This window comes from Ceratotherium simum, chromosome 22 (genome assembly GCF_057802395.1).
Source record: "Ceratotherium simum simum isolate JZ-2026a chromosome 22, ASM5780239v1, whole genome shotgun sequence".
Lineage (NCBI taxonomy): Eukaryota > Metazoa > Chordata > Mammalia > Perissodactyla > Rhinocerotidae > Ceratotherium > Ceratotherium simum.
In genome coordinates this window covers 31857023-31870244 of record NC_141921.1, presented here as the reverse complement: position 1 = coordinate 31870244, position 13222 = coordinate 31857023, and the positions used below count along the sequence as shown (strand labels likewise).

The 13222-nt window shown below is 56.2% G+C and overlaps 1 protein-coding gene across 1 annotated transcript in view; it reads right to left on the bottom strand.

Moving 5' to 3' along the window:
* RUNX3 (RUNX family transcription factor 3) overlaps positions 1-11545 on the bottom strand; it is a 29193-nt gene extending 17648 nt beyond the window's left edge. The window contains exons 1-3 of the mRNA XM_004425745.3: positions 11212-11545; positions 9185-9341; positions 1362-1466 (exon numbers count right to left, since the gene is read on the bottom strand). Of these exons, the coding sequence (XP_004425802.2) occupies positions 1362-1466; positions 9185-9341; positions 11212-11505 (556 nt within the window). The 5' untranslated portion in view covers positions 11506-11545. The remainder of the gene's footprint in view (positions 1-1361; positions 1467-9184; positions 9342-11211) is intronic.
* Between the last annotated feature and the right edge of the window lie 1677 nt (positions 11546-13222).

Sequence of the window (13222 nt, the reverse complement as noted above, 5' to 3'; positions counted from 1 at the left end):
GAGCCTTTCCCAGGTGGCCGGATGCTGGAGTAGGCCCAGGACTTAGACAGATGGGGAGCCAGGCCTGCCTGAGTCCTAAGAAGGGAGAGGCCGGCCCAGGGCCAGGCCTGGGTGGCCATCACTGACAACGCCCTGGCACAGCCGCACTCCCGTTCTGAGCCTCCAGGGCACTGAGCGGAGACCAGGAGCCTGTCTTCCTGCCTCGGGCCCACTCAGCTGGGATCAGACCCACTCAGGCTGTCTCTGAAGACCTTGCGCCTCCCCACCTCACTGTGGTGAGGCCCTGGTGGCCAGGTTCTCATCGTCCCCAGGCCTGGACTGTCTCCTTGCTGGAACTGGATGACCCTTTGGCCCTGCTGTCATGAGGATCCCAGGAGACAACAAACGTGAGAGAGTTTTCTAAACTGCAAAGGGGCAAGATTACAAAGAAAAAGGAGGATGGGGCAGCTCTCGATCCACCAGGTGGGGCATGCTGCAGTGGGGGCAGTCCAGACAGGAGCTCTGGTGAGAGCTCAGGGAGCAGCCAGCCCAGAGACAGCCAGCCGGTCCTTTGTTTCATTCACTCCCTCACTCACTCACTCAGTGAACACAGGCCTCTGGCCCACCCTATGGCAGCTTCCCCTCCAGTTTCCCCAGTCTGAATCTGCAAACTCCAGGGCCTCCAGCAGGCAAAAGCAATTGAACACAAACTCTCTTTGAAGTTAAAATGCATGGACCGGGGATCCCTGCACATAGTAGGTGCTCAATCAATATCTGCAGAATCAAATGTGCATTCCTGATCTCGGGAGTGTGGGTCCCAGGGTCAGAGCGCCTGCGCTCTGTGAGACCTGAGTAAGTCACACGCTGAGACTCAAAGGAAGAGTTTCCAAGGAGGGGATGTGGCCTCACGGCCAGACCAGCTCCTGCTTTTGATGGTTCCCTCCCTCAGCCACTGGCAGAGGAAGCTGGGGTGGAGCAGAGCAAATCTGGCCCAACCTCCACCCCAAACACACCCACACCCAGCCACACACCCACCAACACCCTATCTGAAGGCTTTCCCGCCCTTTTCCTTTCCTTAACAGATGCAAATCCACACTCCCCCAGCTGGCCCCCAGAGGGCAGTCATCCAACCTGGAGAGGGTCAGGCTGACTGCTTTCTCCCCCTCCCAGCCTCCTTGCTGGTCCCCCCAAGTCTGGGCTAAGCACAGAGGGTTCAGGGCTTTGCTGGCAGGCACACAGTGTGCAGGGACATAGAGCAGAGACTACAATCCCCCACAGGAGGGCTCCCGGGACCCAGTGCCATCTGTCTGACTTCAGCAGCTGCCCTTCCCTGGCGGGACCCTCCTCCCTCGCCCAGGAGGCTCCGCGGCTCTGGCACTTACGTCTGGGCTCCCGGGGTCCATCCACGGTCACCTTGATGGCTCGGTGGTAGGTGGCCACTTGGGTGGGGTTGGTGAACACGGTGATGGTCAGTGTGAAACTCTTCCCTGGGGGGAGTGGGGAACAGAGGCAGGAGGTTGGCACCTGGAGCTACTCACAAACCCTGGTCTCCCACCCGTGTGCCACCCTGGAAGCCCCTAACCTTCCCGAAGGGGCAGGTCTCTCTCCTTTGACCCTGGGCAGACGATGGAGCTCTGGGTGAAGTTCAAGCTGCTGGGGTTGGCATTCGAGGCCCTGGCAGCTCTCGCACCTTCCCCCTCCCCACACTCTGGCCAACCCGGCTTATTTCCTCCCTGCTTCTTGGCCTTTGTGATGCTCCTTCTATCCAGAGACCCTCACGATTTTGGGATGGGGAGCCAAGATGGGTCCCTATATTTTTTTCTTCCTGAAAGTAACTAGTGATCTTTATAGAAAATTTTGAGAACACAGAAAATATAAAAAAGAAGAAAAAAAAAATCACCCGTAGTTCCACTGGCCAGAGACAAACACTGTTAACATTTTCTCCTCCAATCCTTTTTGTGTGGGTTTGTGTATTTACATAGTTAAAGTGATACTAAAATATATTTTTGCACCCTGTTTTTTTTTTTATTTAACATTACATCATAAGCACTTTCCTATGTCATTAAAAATTCTTCCTAAACTTCATTTTTAATGGCTACAAAATATTTCAGCTCACGGAAGCCTCATCTTTTATTTATCCACCTCCTTACACTTGGGCATTTACGTCGCTGCTGATTTCTTATTGGTGCATGCGGCAGGGGCCAAAAAGGACTGATCTGGGAGCTGCAGACATTTCATTCGTAGACACAATTGTTATTTCCAGAACTCTGTTCTATTTTTAGATAGACATTTGGCTCCAAAGTCTCCATTCAAAATTCCTGAGAGGGGAAAAAACTTTTAAAATAATATATTTTTTTTTTTTACCATTCAAAATAAAATGAAAATGACCTTTTGTTCATAAAAATCTTTGTCCACATCTCTGCTTATTTCCTCAGAATAGATTCCAAGAAGTGGCGGGTGACTTCATTGCATCAGAGGGTTGGGACGTATTTAGGGGCGTTGATCTCGCTCCTGAGATGACTCTCCAGAGATAGTCACCATGATTGGGGACTGGGGTGAGGCCACGTCCCACCGTCCCACCCACTGCTGTGCCATCAGCACTGTGACCGCGTCTATCGAGGTGGACGACCTCTTACTCGCTCCTGACTTCATCTGGCTTTCTTCTGTTACTAGTGAGAGTGAACCACTTTCCAGGTTTACTGTCTGTCCTAATCCACACAAATCATTGCTTCATGTTCTTTTATCCTTTGCTATGAAGGTTTAGTGCCTTTAAACTATCGCTCTGCACTAAGCTTGTCAACACCTTCCACGTCCTATTGGTGGCAATCAGTTTCCCAGTTCACTGGCCCTCACATTTCACTTTCTCACACTGAGCTGTTTTGCATTTTCAGTTCTACCTCCCGTCCGTGATTTCTCCCATCGTTTTTACGTTTAGGCAGATTTCCCCAAGTAACAAGCAGATAAAAGTTACCTTTGATAAACAGTATTCTCTCTACTTTTTGCATTTAATTCTTTGGTTCTCCTGGGTTTACTGGTTGGGACGGTAGAACATAAGGATTGTTCCTCGAAGGGCAACCCAATTCTCCCAGCACTGTCACTGAAGTCAGAGTCCCCTCTCCCGTCCTATCCTTCATTATCATCAAAGCTCCACACCCTATTGGGGAGAGTGTGAGGGGAGCTTCGCTGATCTCCCAAGTCAGACTTGGCCTCCCCCTCCTCTGCCTCTGAGCACCCCTATCTCTGGACCCCAGTTATAGGCCCGGGGATGCCCTGAGGGGAGGGGCCTATGGCTTGGTGCAACTGTGTCCCCCAGGGCTGGCCCAGGGTGGGCACCGAGTGAGGTGGCCTGAGTGAACCCCTCTGCTGTCCCTGCACTCCCAACAACCCTCAGGGAAGGCAGGCTTTGGTCTCCCCACTTCACAGGCCGGAGATGAAAACTCAGGGTGGGGACCCAGAGCTTACGGTTGTCTCTGCCCGGCTGGGTCCCTGTTGGTCCAGTGATCAAGCGAAAACTCTAGCCCCAGAAGCAGGAGAATCCAGAACAGAAGTAAACCAGCTCAGCTGCTGGGGCCACACCAAGGAACCCAAGGGCTTCTGAGACACGGGGGGTTGTGGGGGGTGGGGGTGGGGTTTATACTGACGTGTGACTCAAACTGGGAAAGAGTGGGGGCCTCTCTGGAAGAATTCTCCGGAGCCAGCTGGCTGGAGGCAGGGATGGAAATGCAAACCACACCTGCCCCTGGAGTCCTGGGTCAGAGGAACAAATCTGGCCCCTCCCTCTCAGACCACAGGAGCACTTTCCATGGTTTCTGGAAACAGAAAGTGCAGAAGGTCTAGGAAACTGCCAGGCAGGTGGCCTCAGGCCCCCTGCCCACCCCTTCCTGGGGACCTCCCTCCCCTCCTACCGCTTTCCCTCACTTTGAGGTCATTTTCTCCCCAGATCCCAACCCCCAACCAGTCGGGCACTCTCCGGGGGCCCCTGGGCTCTGACCCTTCCACCACCTCCTTGGTGCTGCAGGTTGCCAAGTGGATGGTGACTTTAGGTGGACAGTCCAGAGCCAGAGTGACTGGGTCCAAACACCCAGGCCGGATGGGCCCCACCCACGCAGCAGCAGCCCTGGCTAGCTTCCTGATGTGCCACTGTTTCTCACCTCACCGCCTCAGGTCTCCACTGAAGAGTCACCTTCTCGGAGAGGCCCTCCCTGCTCACTTTATCTAAAGTAGGTATTTTTAACTTGGCATCTATGGCCCACCTCTTAGAATTGAGCCGGCCCATGAACTGGGACAGAGAAAAAACTGTATTGTCCCTAATGGCTAGTTGAAATTGAGCATCTCTCTAGAGTATGAACGTAGGCACAAACCACAGAGGCATCAGGGCAGTCCCTGTGCCCTTGTCACCAACGGACGTCACAGACACTTACGTTACACAGCTATCACGTTACAGACAGTGCAAGTTTCTCTAAATATCTTTTGCGCTTGTCACAACTTCAAAATCACGGTCGTCATCAGACCCATCGCTAGATGGTGTTATTTAACACGTTAACAGAGCAACACCTTTACCACAATTTTTAAAAATGTTTTGCTGTGTTTTAATATAATTGGTTTCTATTGTAATCCTTTATATTTTATTTTATTCCTCAAAAAACATCACTTTGACCAAGGTATATGGGCTTCACCTGACTGCTGAAGGGGACCACGGGGCAGAAAAGGTGAAGGAGCTGAGTCTGAAGCATCACAGAGCCCCCGGCTCCCACTCAACCTGCTGGAATTTCCCCGTCATGCCTATTCCTTCTCATCATCTGCTATGTATTTATTTCATTTTGTCTCCCTCTACTAGACCGTAAGCTTCCTGGGGGCCAGAATTTTTGTCTAGTTCATTGCCGTGTCCCCAGCCCCTAGGACAGCATCTGGCATGCAGTAGGTGCTCAATAAATGTTTGTTAAATGAATTAAGGGCAGAGATTACTGCTCCCATTCTACAGATGAGAAAACTGAGACTCACTGAGGGGCAATGGGTTGCCCAGGTCACATAGTATCCAGGCAGGGCCCAAAGAGATTAGGACGTCTTGGAGCCTGCCCCTCTACAAAGACACTAAGGACTTACTCCTGGGGGGTGAGAAGCCCCCACTCCCACCAGGCAGCACACCACAGGCCACACCTGAGGTCCCAGTCCTCCTCAGCTTCCTCTCACTTTCCAGGCCTGGCAGCACCCCTCCCAGGTACCTGCAGAGAGGAGGGAGGGAGGGGGTGGGACCTGGGAGCAGGAGTGGGAGGGAGGGGCAGGTGTCAGGTACCACAGGAGGGAGGGACCCCGTGAACCAGGGGTGGGGGAAAGCTGTCTGCCTGAATGTCCCTGGCCTCTCTCTGCCTGGCGGCAAACCCACCCATCCATCTCCTTCGCCCTCTTAGAGAAGGAAGCCAAGCAGACAAAGGACATGGACAACTTTGTGCAGGAACGCTGGGAAAACCTGCCATCAGCCTGGAGTCCAGGAATTGCAGACCAAGGCACGCCAAGGGCTGGCCCCAGATGGAGAGGGAGAAGTCCTAGTCTGGAAGTAGCTGCCCCTTGGGGCTCTGAGTGGCCCACAGGACCCAGGGCCCTGGAACCATCAGCACACACAGCTGGGCCCGTCCGTTGGGCAAGTCGCTGTCCCTCTCTGAGCTTGGGTTCCTGTGGGACAAGTCCCAAGCACAGGGGCTTCATGGACAGCAGGAGGGGACATGTCTCAGGGGACCTCTGGGTTTTCTCAACATCAGCCCAGAAGCCATCTATCTCCTCCCCAACCAGTGGTCCCCTAAGCCTGCACCCACATATCTCATTCCAAACCTCTCTCCACATACTACGGTTTCTTTTTAACCAGTTAAGGACAGGTCAGGAACTCATGCTCTTTTCGCTTACACCTAGGCCAGTGGCCGCCTCCTCGAGGGCATTTTGGGGATTTGTGGTGTGTGGTCCTCAAGAGGTGGGATGCAGGGGTGGGGGGATGCAAATGCTCAGCACTGCACAGGTAATGAAGTATTCATTCTTCCTGGGTGTGAAAAATTTGCTTATAAAGATTCTCTGAGCCATGAGCCTAACTCAACTTTACATAAAACAAGGCAAATGTTTTGCATGCCTTTAATATCTATTGAATTTTCCAGGAGGGAAAACATTTTTTTCTTTTTTGTTTTTTTAATTTTGTTCAGAACTTTGCCAAGAATTGTTCACAACTTCAGAAAATCCTGTCATTGACGGCAGTGTCTCGTCAGACTCTGAGTCATGGACACCTGGCCTGTCATGACTGCCGTGGCGGTCATGGGGCTTCTGAGAGAGGCTGAGAGAGGCACGAGCATCCGTCCACCTCAAAGCGCAGCCTCCCCCCAACATTTACATATTCAAGTGGATATTTTATTGTGAATTACTTTCCCTCTTTTCCTCTACTGTAGCTATGAAATTACATAGATGTTGAAACTGCGTGTAAGAGGCAGTTACGTTATCTACACATTTCATGATAGGAGGGTAAAGGGCACGTTACAAAATCTTTGTTGTAAGAAGGGGTGCTGCGTCTGGCAGGGTGGGACCACCGCAGGAGACACCAGTGACTCGGTTTCCCTCCCTTCCTTTTCTCAGTTCACACCTTCAGGCTTATCGTGAGAGCTCTGGGCTGGTGCTGTGTGTATGTCTTTCATGGAAAGCTAGCTCCCTGGAATTTGGACAGAATTAAGGCATAAAAAGCAAAGAAACAAGCAGAAGTTCCCATCTGGCTTCTTAGTCCTGGCAGAAATCAGAGAGCCAGGGAAAGGCTCTGTCCCAAACCCCAGCCTCCTAAAGTGGCCCAAACTGTGTCAATCTCTGATCTGTTCTCTCAGAGGGAATTTCCTGATGGCGGGCTGGGCACAGCAGACGCCTTGCTGCATGCCACCGGACCCTTGCGCACCCCCCTCACTGCCAGCCGCCTCCACTTCTCCCACTCGACAGTTCACACCTCCTGGGTTTCCCCCACCCCCGCCCAAACCGCACCATCAAAGAGAATCAGTGACTGTCACCACTCAAAGGGACTTCAAAGATCTCCTGTCCCAGGCATCTGAAGTAACAAAATCTCTAACATGTATCCAGCTCTCGATATGTGCCATCTGATACACCTGTACCAATTTCCTTAATCCTCACAGAATCCCACGAGGTAGCTACCATTATGATCTCCATTTTACAGATGAGGAAACTGAGGCACAGAGAGGTTAAGCCATTTGCCCAATGTCATCCAGCAAGTCACTGGCAGAGCCGGGACTGAAATCCAGGTCGGCTCGTTGTAGAGCCCAGGTTGCTCAATACCATGAGCCTCCGACGTCTGAAAGTCTGGCGGAGTTCCGCAGGCCTCAGAACTCCCACAGGCCTCTTCCTGCCTCCCAGGACCACCGAGACTGGTGAAAGAATGGCTTATAAACTCAGCCTCCTGCATCTCCCAGAGCCACAATCCCAGCCTCAGCTGTGCCAAGAGCATGCTGCTGAACAATGCTTTGGAAACTCATCCCCCCCCGCCCCCCACAGGCCTTGCGGGGTGGGCGCAGGTCTGTGGGCACAAATGCCACAAAGAAATCATTTTCAGCCGCAGAACGGCCAGACACGGTCTCGGTAACTCAGAGCATCACCATTTCCTCTCTTTCTGTATCTCACCTCCCAGGAGAGGGAGGAGGGTACCACGTTCCTGATGCCTTGCTGGGCTCCCGGGACTGACCTCCCCTTCTGCTTGCCTCACAAGGGGCTGCAGCTATCGTGGGCCTTCCCCCCACACCACCACCTGGGCCGGCAGACCCGGCCACCGCCCAGCGTCGAGCCGCATCTACCCCCGATCAGTGGCAAGTGACTCTCCACTCACAGCTGGGGCTGGAATTAAGTTGCAAAAGGCTTGAGAGATTGGGATGACAAAAGGGGCTTGGAGACTAATTAGGAGCAGCAATGAAAGCTTAATTCATAAAAGCAAACATTTTCCATCCATCAACCTGCAACCAGTTAAGGGCAACGTTTGAAAGAAATCTGTGCGTGGGGAAGGGAGCCAACAGGAACAGGAAATGTTTGAAAGAATGTAAACTATTTCAGTTTCATAAAAAGTAACAAGTAAACAGTTATTACATGCAAATAATGCCCTGGTTTTAATTAATGCTGAAAAGTCAAAATATGTTTGACATTTGTATGTATACATTGGACGGTTGGGAGGGGAAAAAATGGTGCCCAGATGCCCGTTTCTGAGCAGGGCTGGCGGCTCAGAGGGAACTAAAACCTTGAGAAGGTCTTGTTTATTGGTGATGAAAAGTACAATTCTGTCTCAGCCTCTGTGGAGACTGGGGGCAGAGGGAACCTAGCTGACTTTCTTAACAAAGCTGGATGGAAGGGCAGGCCAGGGGTTCGGGAAGGGCACTCCCCACTTTTCAGCGAGCTGGTCTTAAAGGGCCAGCGAGCGCTCAATTCTCCATTTCGCCCAGGCAGGGTTTCTAGGACTTCTCCACCCAGAAGTGATGATGGGTTTCAGGTCCCTGCAGCCTCCCACTCAACAGCCCCTGGCGGCAGCCACAGCGGCGTCTGGTTCTGCCTTCCTTCATACTGCCTGAGGTAGATCAGACAGGCAGAGCGGCACACCAGCCTTGATTCTGGGGTGCGAGATGGCAGCCTTCAAGTTGTGCTTTCCAACACTCAGCATCCTGCACTGCTTTCGTTTCTTTTCTAAACCGCCTGAAGGCTGAAAGATCTGGGGAAACTGTGGCTTTAGGAGACCACAGCTGGGGAGAGGCAGCCTCGAAATGGGGTGGGGGGGAGATTCTGCCCCAGTGAGGAGAGCAGCTGGGGTGCTCAGGCCCCAAAGACGAGCCGAGCATTTGTCTAAGCCAGCCTCTAAGCATGCCTGTGGAAAAAGACCTACAAGGCCCCTTTTTGAGTCTGTTAATCCACGATCTTCTCTCAGCATCTCTTATGAGACTGCAGCGCTTAATTGGGAAAGAAGGGAGCCATGGAAAGCTTCACTGGGAGAAAGCTGTTTTTTGTGGCGAGACCCTAATTTTCCTCACATCCTCAAGGGGTCTGTAACACCCTAGGGGGTTCCAAACCGCTGTTTTAGGCAGAGCTGGGCCTGGAGACCTGTTTCTGGGGCCCCATTGGGAGCCCAAGGCCTTGCTCTGGGCTTCCTCCCCCCACCTCTGCCGCTGCCGCCGGGCTGGCGGGTCTCCCTTCCGCTCACCTCGCCCGCTGCGGCCCACGAAGCGGAGGTCATTGAACCTGGCCACTTGGTTCTTCATGACGGCCGAGGCATTGCGCAGTTCAGCGGAGTAGTTCTCGTCATTGCCCGCCATCACAGTCACCAGCGTTCCATCTGGCACATCCCCCAGAGCCACCACCTGAGGGCACGGGGGCAGGGGGACAGCTTAGGAAGGTAGTGGGAGGGGAGGGGTAGGCGGGGAGGGGCTGGGCCGGGCAGCTCCCCTAGGTCCCAGGCGCACTGCGGATTTCTCAAATGCTGGGTGGAGAGAGGCTTAAAAACCAGAGACCTTCCCCCAAACATAACAAAATCAAGACGACGAAATCTCTACCTTCCGTACCAAAATCCTAGAACAACTGGTTAAGCCGTGTCCTGAGAAATTATCCTTTCAATTAAATTAAATCTAAGCTCAAGAGCTGTGAATGAACCCGGCCACTATGGTGTGGGGGGCAGTTCCCCTCTTCCCTTTGGCTTGAGCAAAAGAGGAATCAACACGCTCCTAGCAACCATGTCTCTAAGTAAAAATCATATCAACAACAATAATAACGGGACTGCTCCCCACACTCAATTAATGCAAGAGCCTGTGGAGTATGAAATTTGGCCCAGAAATGTGGCCCAGGCCCAGTCTATCGGCCTCTGCAAAGCCTGAATTCGTTGTGCAGAGAAAATGCAACACAAGTTGGTGTTTTGAGAGAGGCTGTACAGAAAACCTCTTTAAAGTGATAGAGGGGCTTTTGATGGCAGGAGGATGCACCTGCTGGGAATTGCAGGATGGGGGTGGAGATGCCCCCCCACAATATGGTCTCCCCCACCCCTCCACCCCAAGGAGCCTGGAGAGGTAGATGCCTTTTGAAAAGGAATCAGACTGCAAACGCAGTCACAGCCATTTAAACGTGGCCACCGCGTGCACGGACCAGGGATCCAGATGGTAAAAATTTCAAGGAGAAAATGTTTGGGGTCTGATTAAAAAGGCCAGATTTCCTGTCAACATCCTGTCTTCTTTTAATTTCAAAGATTCCTTTTAAGCTCCAAGTGACAGTAAAACCTCCGATCTGAGGATTAAAGTCACACGGGCCTCTCCCTCCCCCTCCTCCCCGGGAGATTTTCTCCACTGGTATTTTAAGATGTCACCCGGGAGACCTCAAAGAGCCACTCATCCTTTTTCCAATTTGGAGTCGTCTTAATGGGAGCAAGGACGGCCTCAGCTGCCAGGAGCCGCGGTTTCCAGCCACCTCGGGCACCTCCACCCCCAGCCGCTGCTGGCCCTTCCTGCCCGGCCCTTTCTCACGGCAGCTGTGAGGTTTAGGGGAAAACCAAGGCGTTTTCGTTTCATCTCGCTGCCCCCTTAAAAAAAAAATGAAAATGAAACAGTCGCCTACTCCCTGGCAAAAAGAAAAAGATCCTCTGAACGACCGGGGGCTGCCGGCGGTGGAAGCGCCCCCAATCTCTGCCTGACATTCGCGAAGGCGGCTGCAACCGTTTAGGGATCAATGTCCCCGATCCCGGCCTAGAGTCGCCCGGTGTAAAATTTCAGAAGCCAGAGGTTGAGGGTGTGAGCAGGAAGTGTTTCTGAAGCGGTGCAGGAGGAGGGGTGCTGCAGCGGAGGGTAGGCCCTATCCACTCTCCGCACCCCACCTCCGGGGTCCTCGCCCTGGTCCCGGGGCTCCTCTTCCCCGCTGCCCGCAGGGCCCCGTCCGAGGGATCCAGGCTGCGGGGGAGCGAAGCCCCATCCGCCCGTTTCCGCATCAACGTCTCTCCGCAGAGCTCCCCGAAGGTGGAGGAAGCAAACCCCCCAAAAGTCATCCCTGCCGGGTGCATCCAAGAGGGAACGCCGAAGCGCCCGGGAGGAGCGCGCAGCGAGACCGAAAGCGCCCGTGGCCCAGCTGCCCGGCTCTCGCGGCGAGGTCGCGGGCACGTCCCCTCCCCGCCGTTCCCCGGGCCCTGGCTTCTGCAGCTCGGACGCCCGGAGCCCCAGGGCCGGTGTCCTCCCGCCCCGGCCGCGCACTCACCTTGAAGGCGACGGGCAGCGTCTTGTTGCAGCGCCAGTGCGAGGGCAGCACGGAGCAGAGGAAGTTGGGGCTGTCGGTGCGCACGAGCTCGCCCGCGTGGTCCGCCAGCACGTCCACCATCGAGCGCACTTCGGGCCGGGCGCGCCCGCCGGGGCCCACGGCCGCCTGCGCGCTCAGCGCGCCGCTGTTCTCGCCCATCTTGCCGCCGCCGCCGCCGCCGCCGCCGCCGCAGGGGAAGGCCGTGGAGGGAGGTGTGAAGCGGCGGCTGGTGCTCGGGTCTACAGGAATACGCATACCAGCGGCCGTCAGGGCGCCGGGCGGGCGGCGGCGGCGCGGCTCCCCCGAGGGCGGCCGGCGCGGGCGCCTCCTCGGCCGCCGCTGCCGCGAGAAGCGGGAAAGCAGAAGCAGCCGGGCCGGGGCCTCAGGGCGCAGGGGGCGGCGCCCGGGGACGCCCCGCCGGGGCCCGCCCGCCGCGAGGCCTCGCCGCCCCGACGGCCGCGCGCAGCCCGCTCGCTAGTCCCGCATCCTGGGCGCGCGGCCCGCGTGCGGCCGCCCTCGCGGCGGTCCCGGCTGCCTCGGCCGCGGCGGGGCCCGCGCAGGCTGTGCTGCCGCCGCCTCCTCCCGGCCCGCCGCCCGCTCGCGGCCGCCCCGCCGACTCGCGGCCGCAGCCACAGAGCAAATCCTGGAGAATCAAGTGGCGGCGCCGCGGCCGCCCGCGCGGGGTTAGTACCCGGGGGCCCGCGAGGGCGGGGCCGGCCCGAGCGACGCGTCGCACAGCCAATCGCAGCCCCCATCGCGGGCACCTCGGCGGCGCCGGCGGGGGAGGAACGGGGACAGCCGAAGGCCGCCCAACGGGGAGGGGCGGAAGGCCCCGCCCCGCGGACGCCCGGGGTTGGGGGCCCCCGCGCGACCGCCCAGGCCTCCTTTAGGGTTCTGGGGAGCTGGGGCCGATGCTAAAATTTGTTTAAAACGTGCGGGCCCTACAGAAGGCTCACGTGCCGCTGTCTCCGGGGCCGCGTCTCCCTGGCGCGGGGGCTGCAGCTCCCCTCCTCTCGTCCTTCCCCGCTGCCCGCGCCCGGGCCTCCCCAGTTCGAGCTGCTCTCAGCTTGTGATGCCTGCACCCTCAGCCGCGGGTGCTCCAAGGCCGGTGACACTGAGCGGGGAGCTGCCCCAAAGAGGTTTCTCACTACCCCCCTTCCTGCGCCCCTGCGCTCCGCAAATTATTTTGACCCGAGAGCCTCCACCGCACATGAGATTATGCACGCCAGCGGCCTCTGCAGCTCCCAGCCCCGTGTAGCTTTGGTCCCGGCCTCGGCGGCCCCAGTGCCAACCTGGGGACAGAGGGAAGGGTGTCCCCTACGGGCCTGCATCCGGCTTGGGGGTGACTAACCCCGTTCCTCTCCGCTCTGCCCTCAAAACAACCTTCAGGATCGCGCAGGCCTCGCCGCGTTTCTTCTTCGTTGCGGCGGCCTGTGGCTCTTTGAAAAACACGTTGGGGCCTGAAAAACGCGAGTGTTTTCCCCTGAGTTTTCCCCCCCGCGCATGTAACCACGATTCTGCATCGTGGAAGAGGACACGAGTCCGTTGCGAGAAGATAACTGTGCAGAGAACGCGGGAATGGACGCAAAGCTAAGGGCCCGGCTTCCAAAAGAGGGAATTTTCTTCCTCCAAGTGGGTGCAAACTGGCCCCCGGGGGTCCAAACCCACGTCTTCCCGGGCGGCGTGCTCCGGCCGCGCCGCAGGGACGCAGACGGCTCTGCCGAGGCACTGTCTGCTCACTGGCCTTGGGTCCTCGCTTCCACTCTCAGCCGCGCGGCCCAACCGCTCCCGGCGCTTCATAGCAAACAATCCCTTCCTCTCCCGCCTCCTGGGCCAGGCGAGCGGGCCTGGGGACAGGCTACAGCGGGGAGGGGACCTAGAAAGCTCCAGCATCCATTCACGCTGGCTTATCGCCCTAGGTGAGCTCCCTGGAGTCTGGGGAACGAATGCGTGCCGAGTCTCTCTGCCGTTT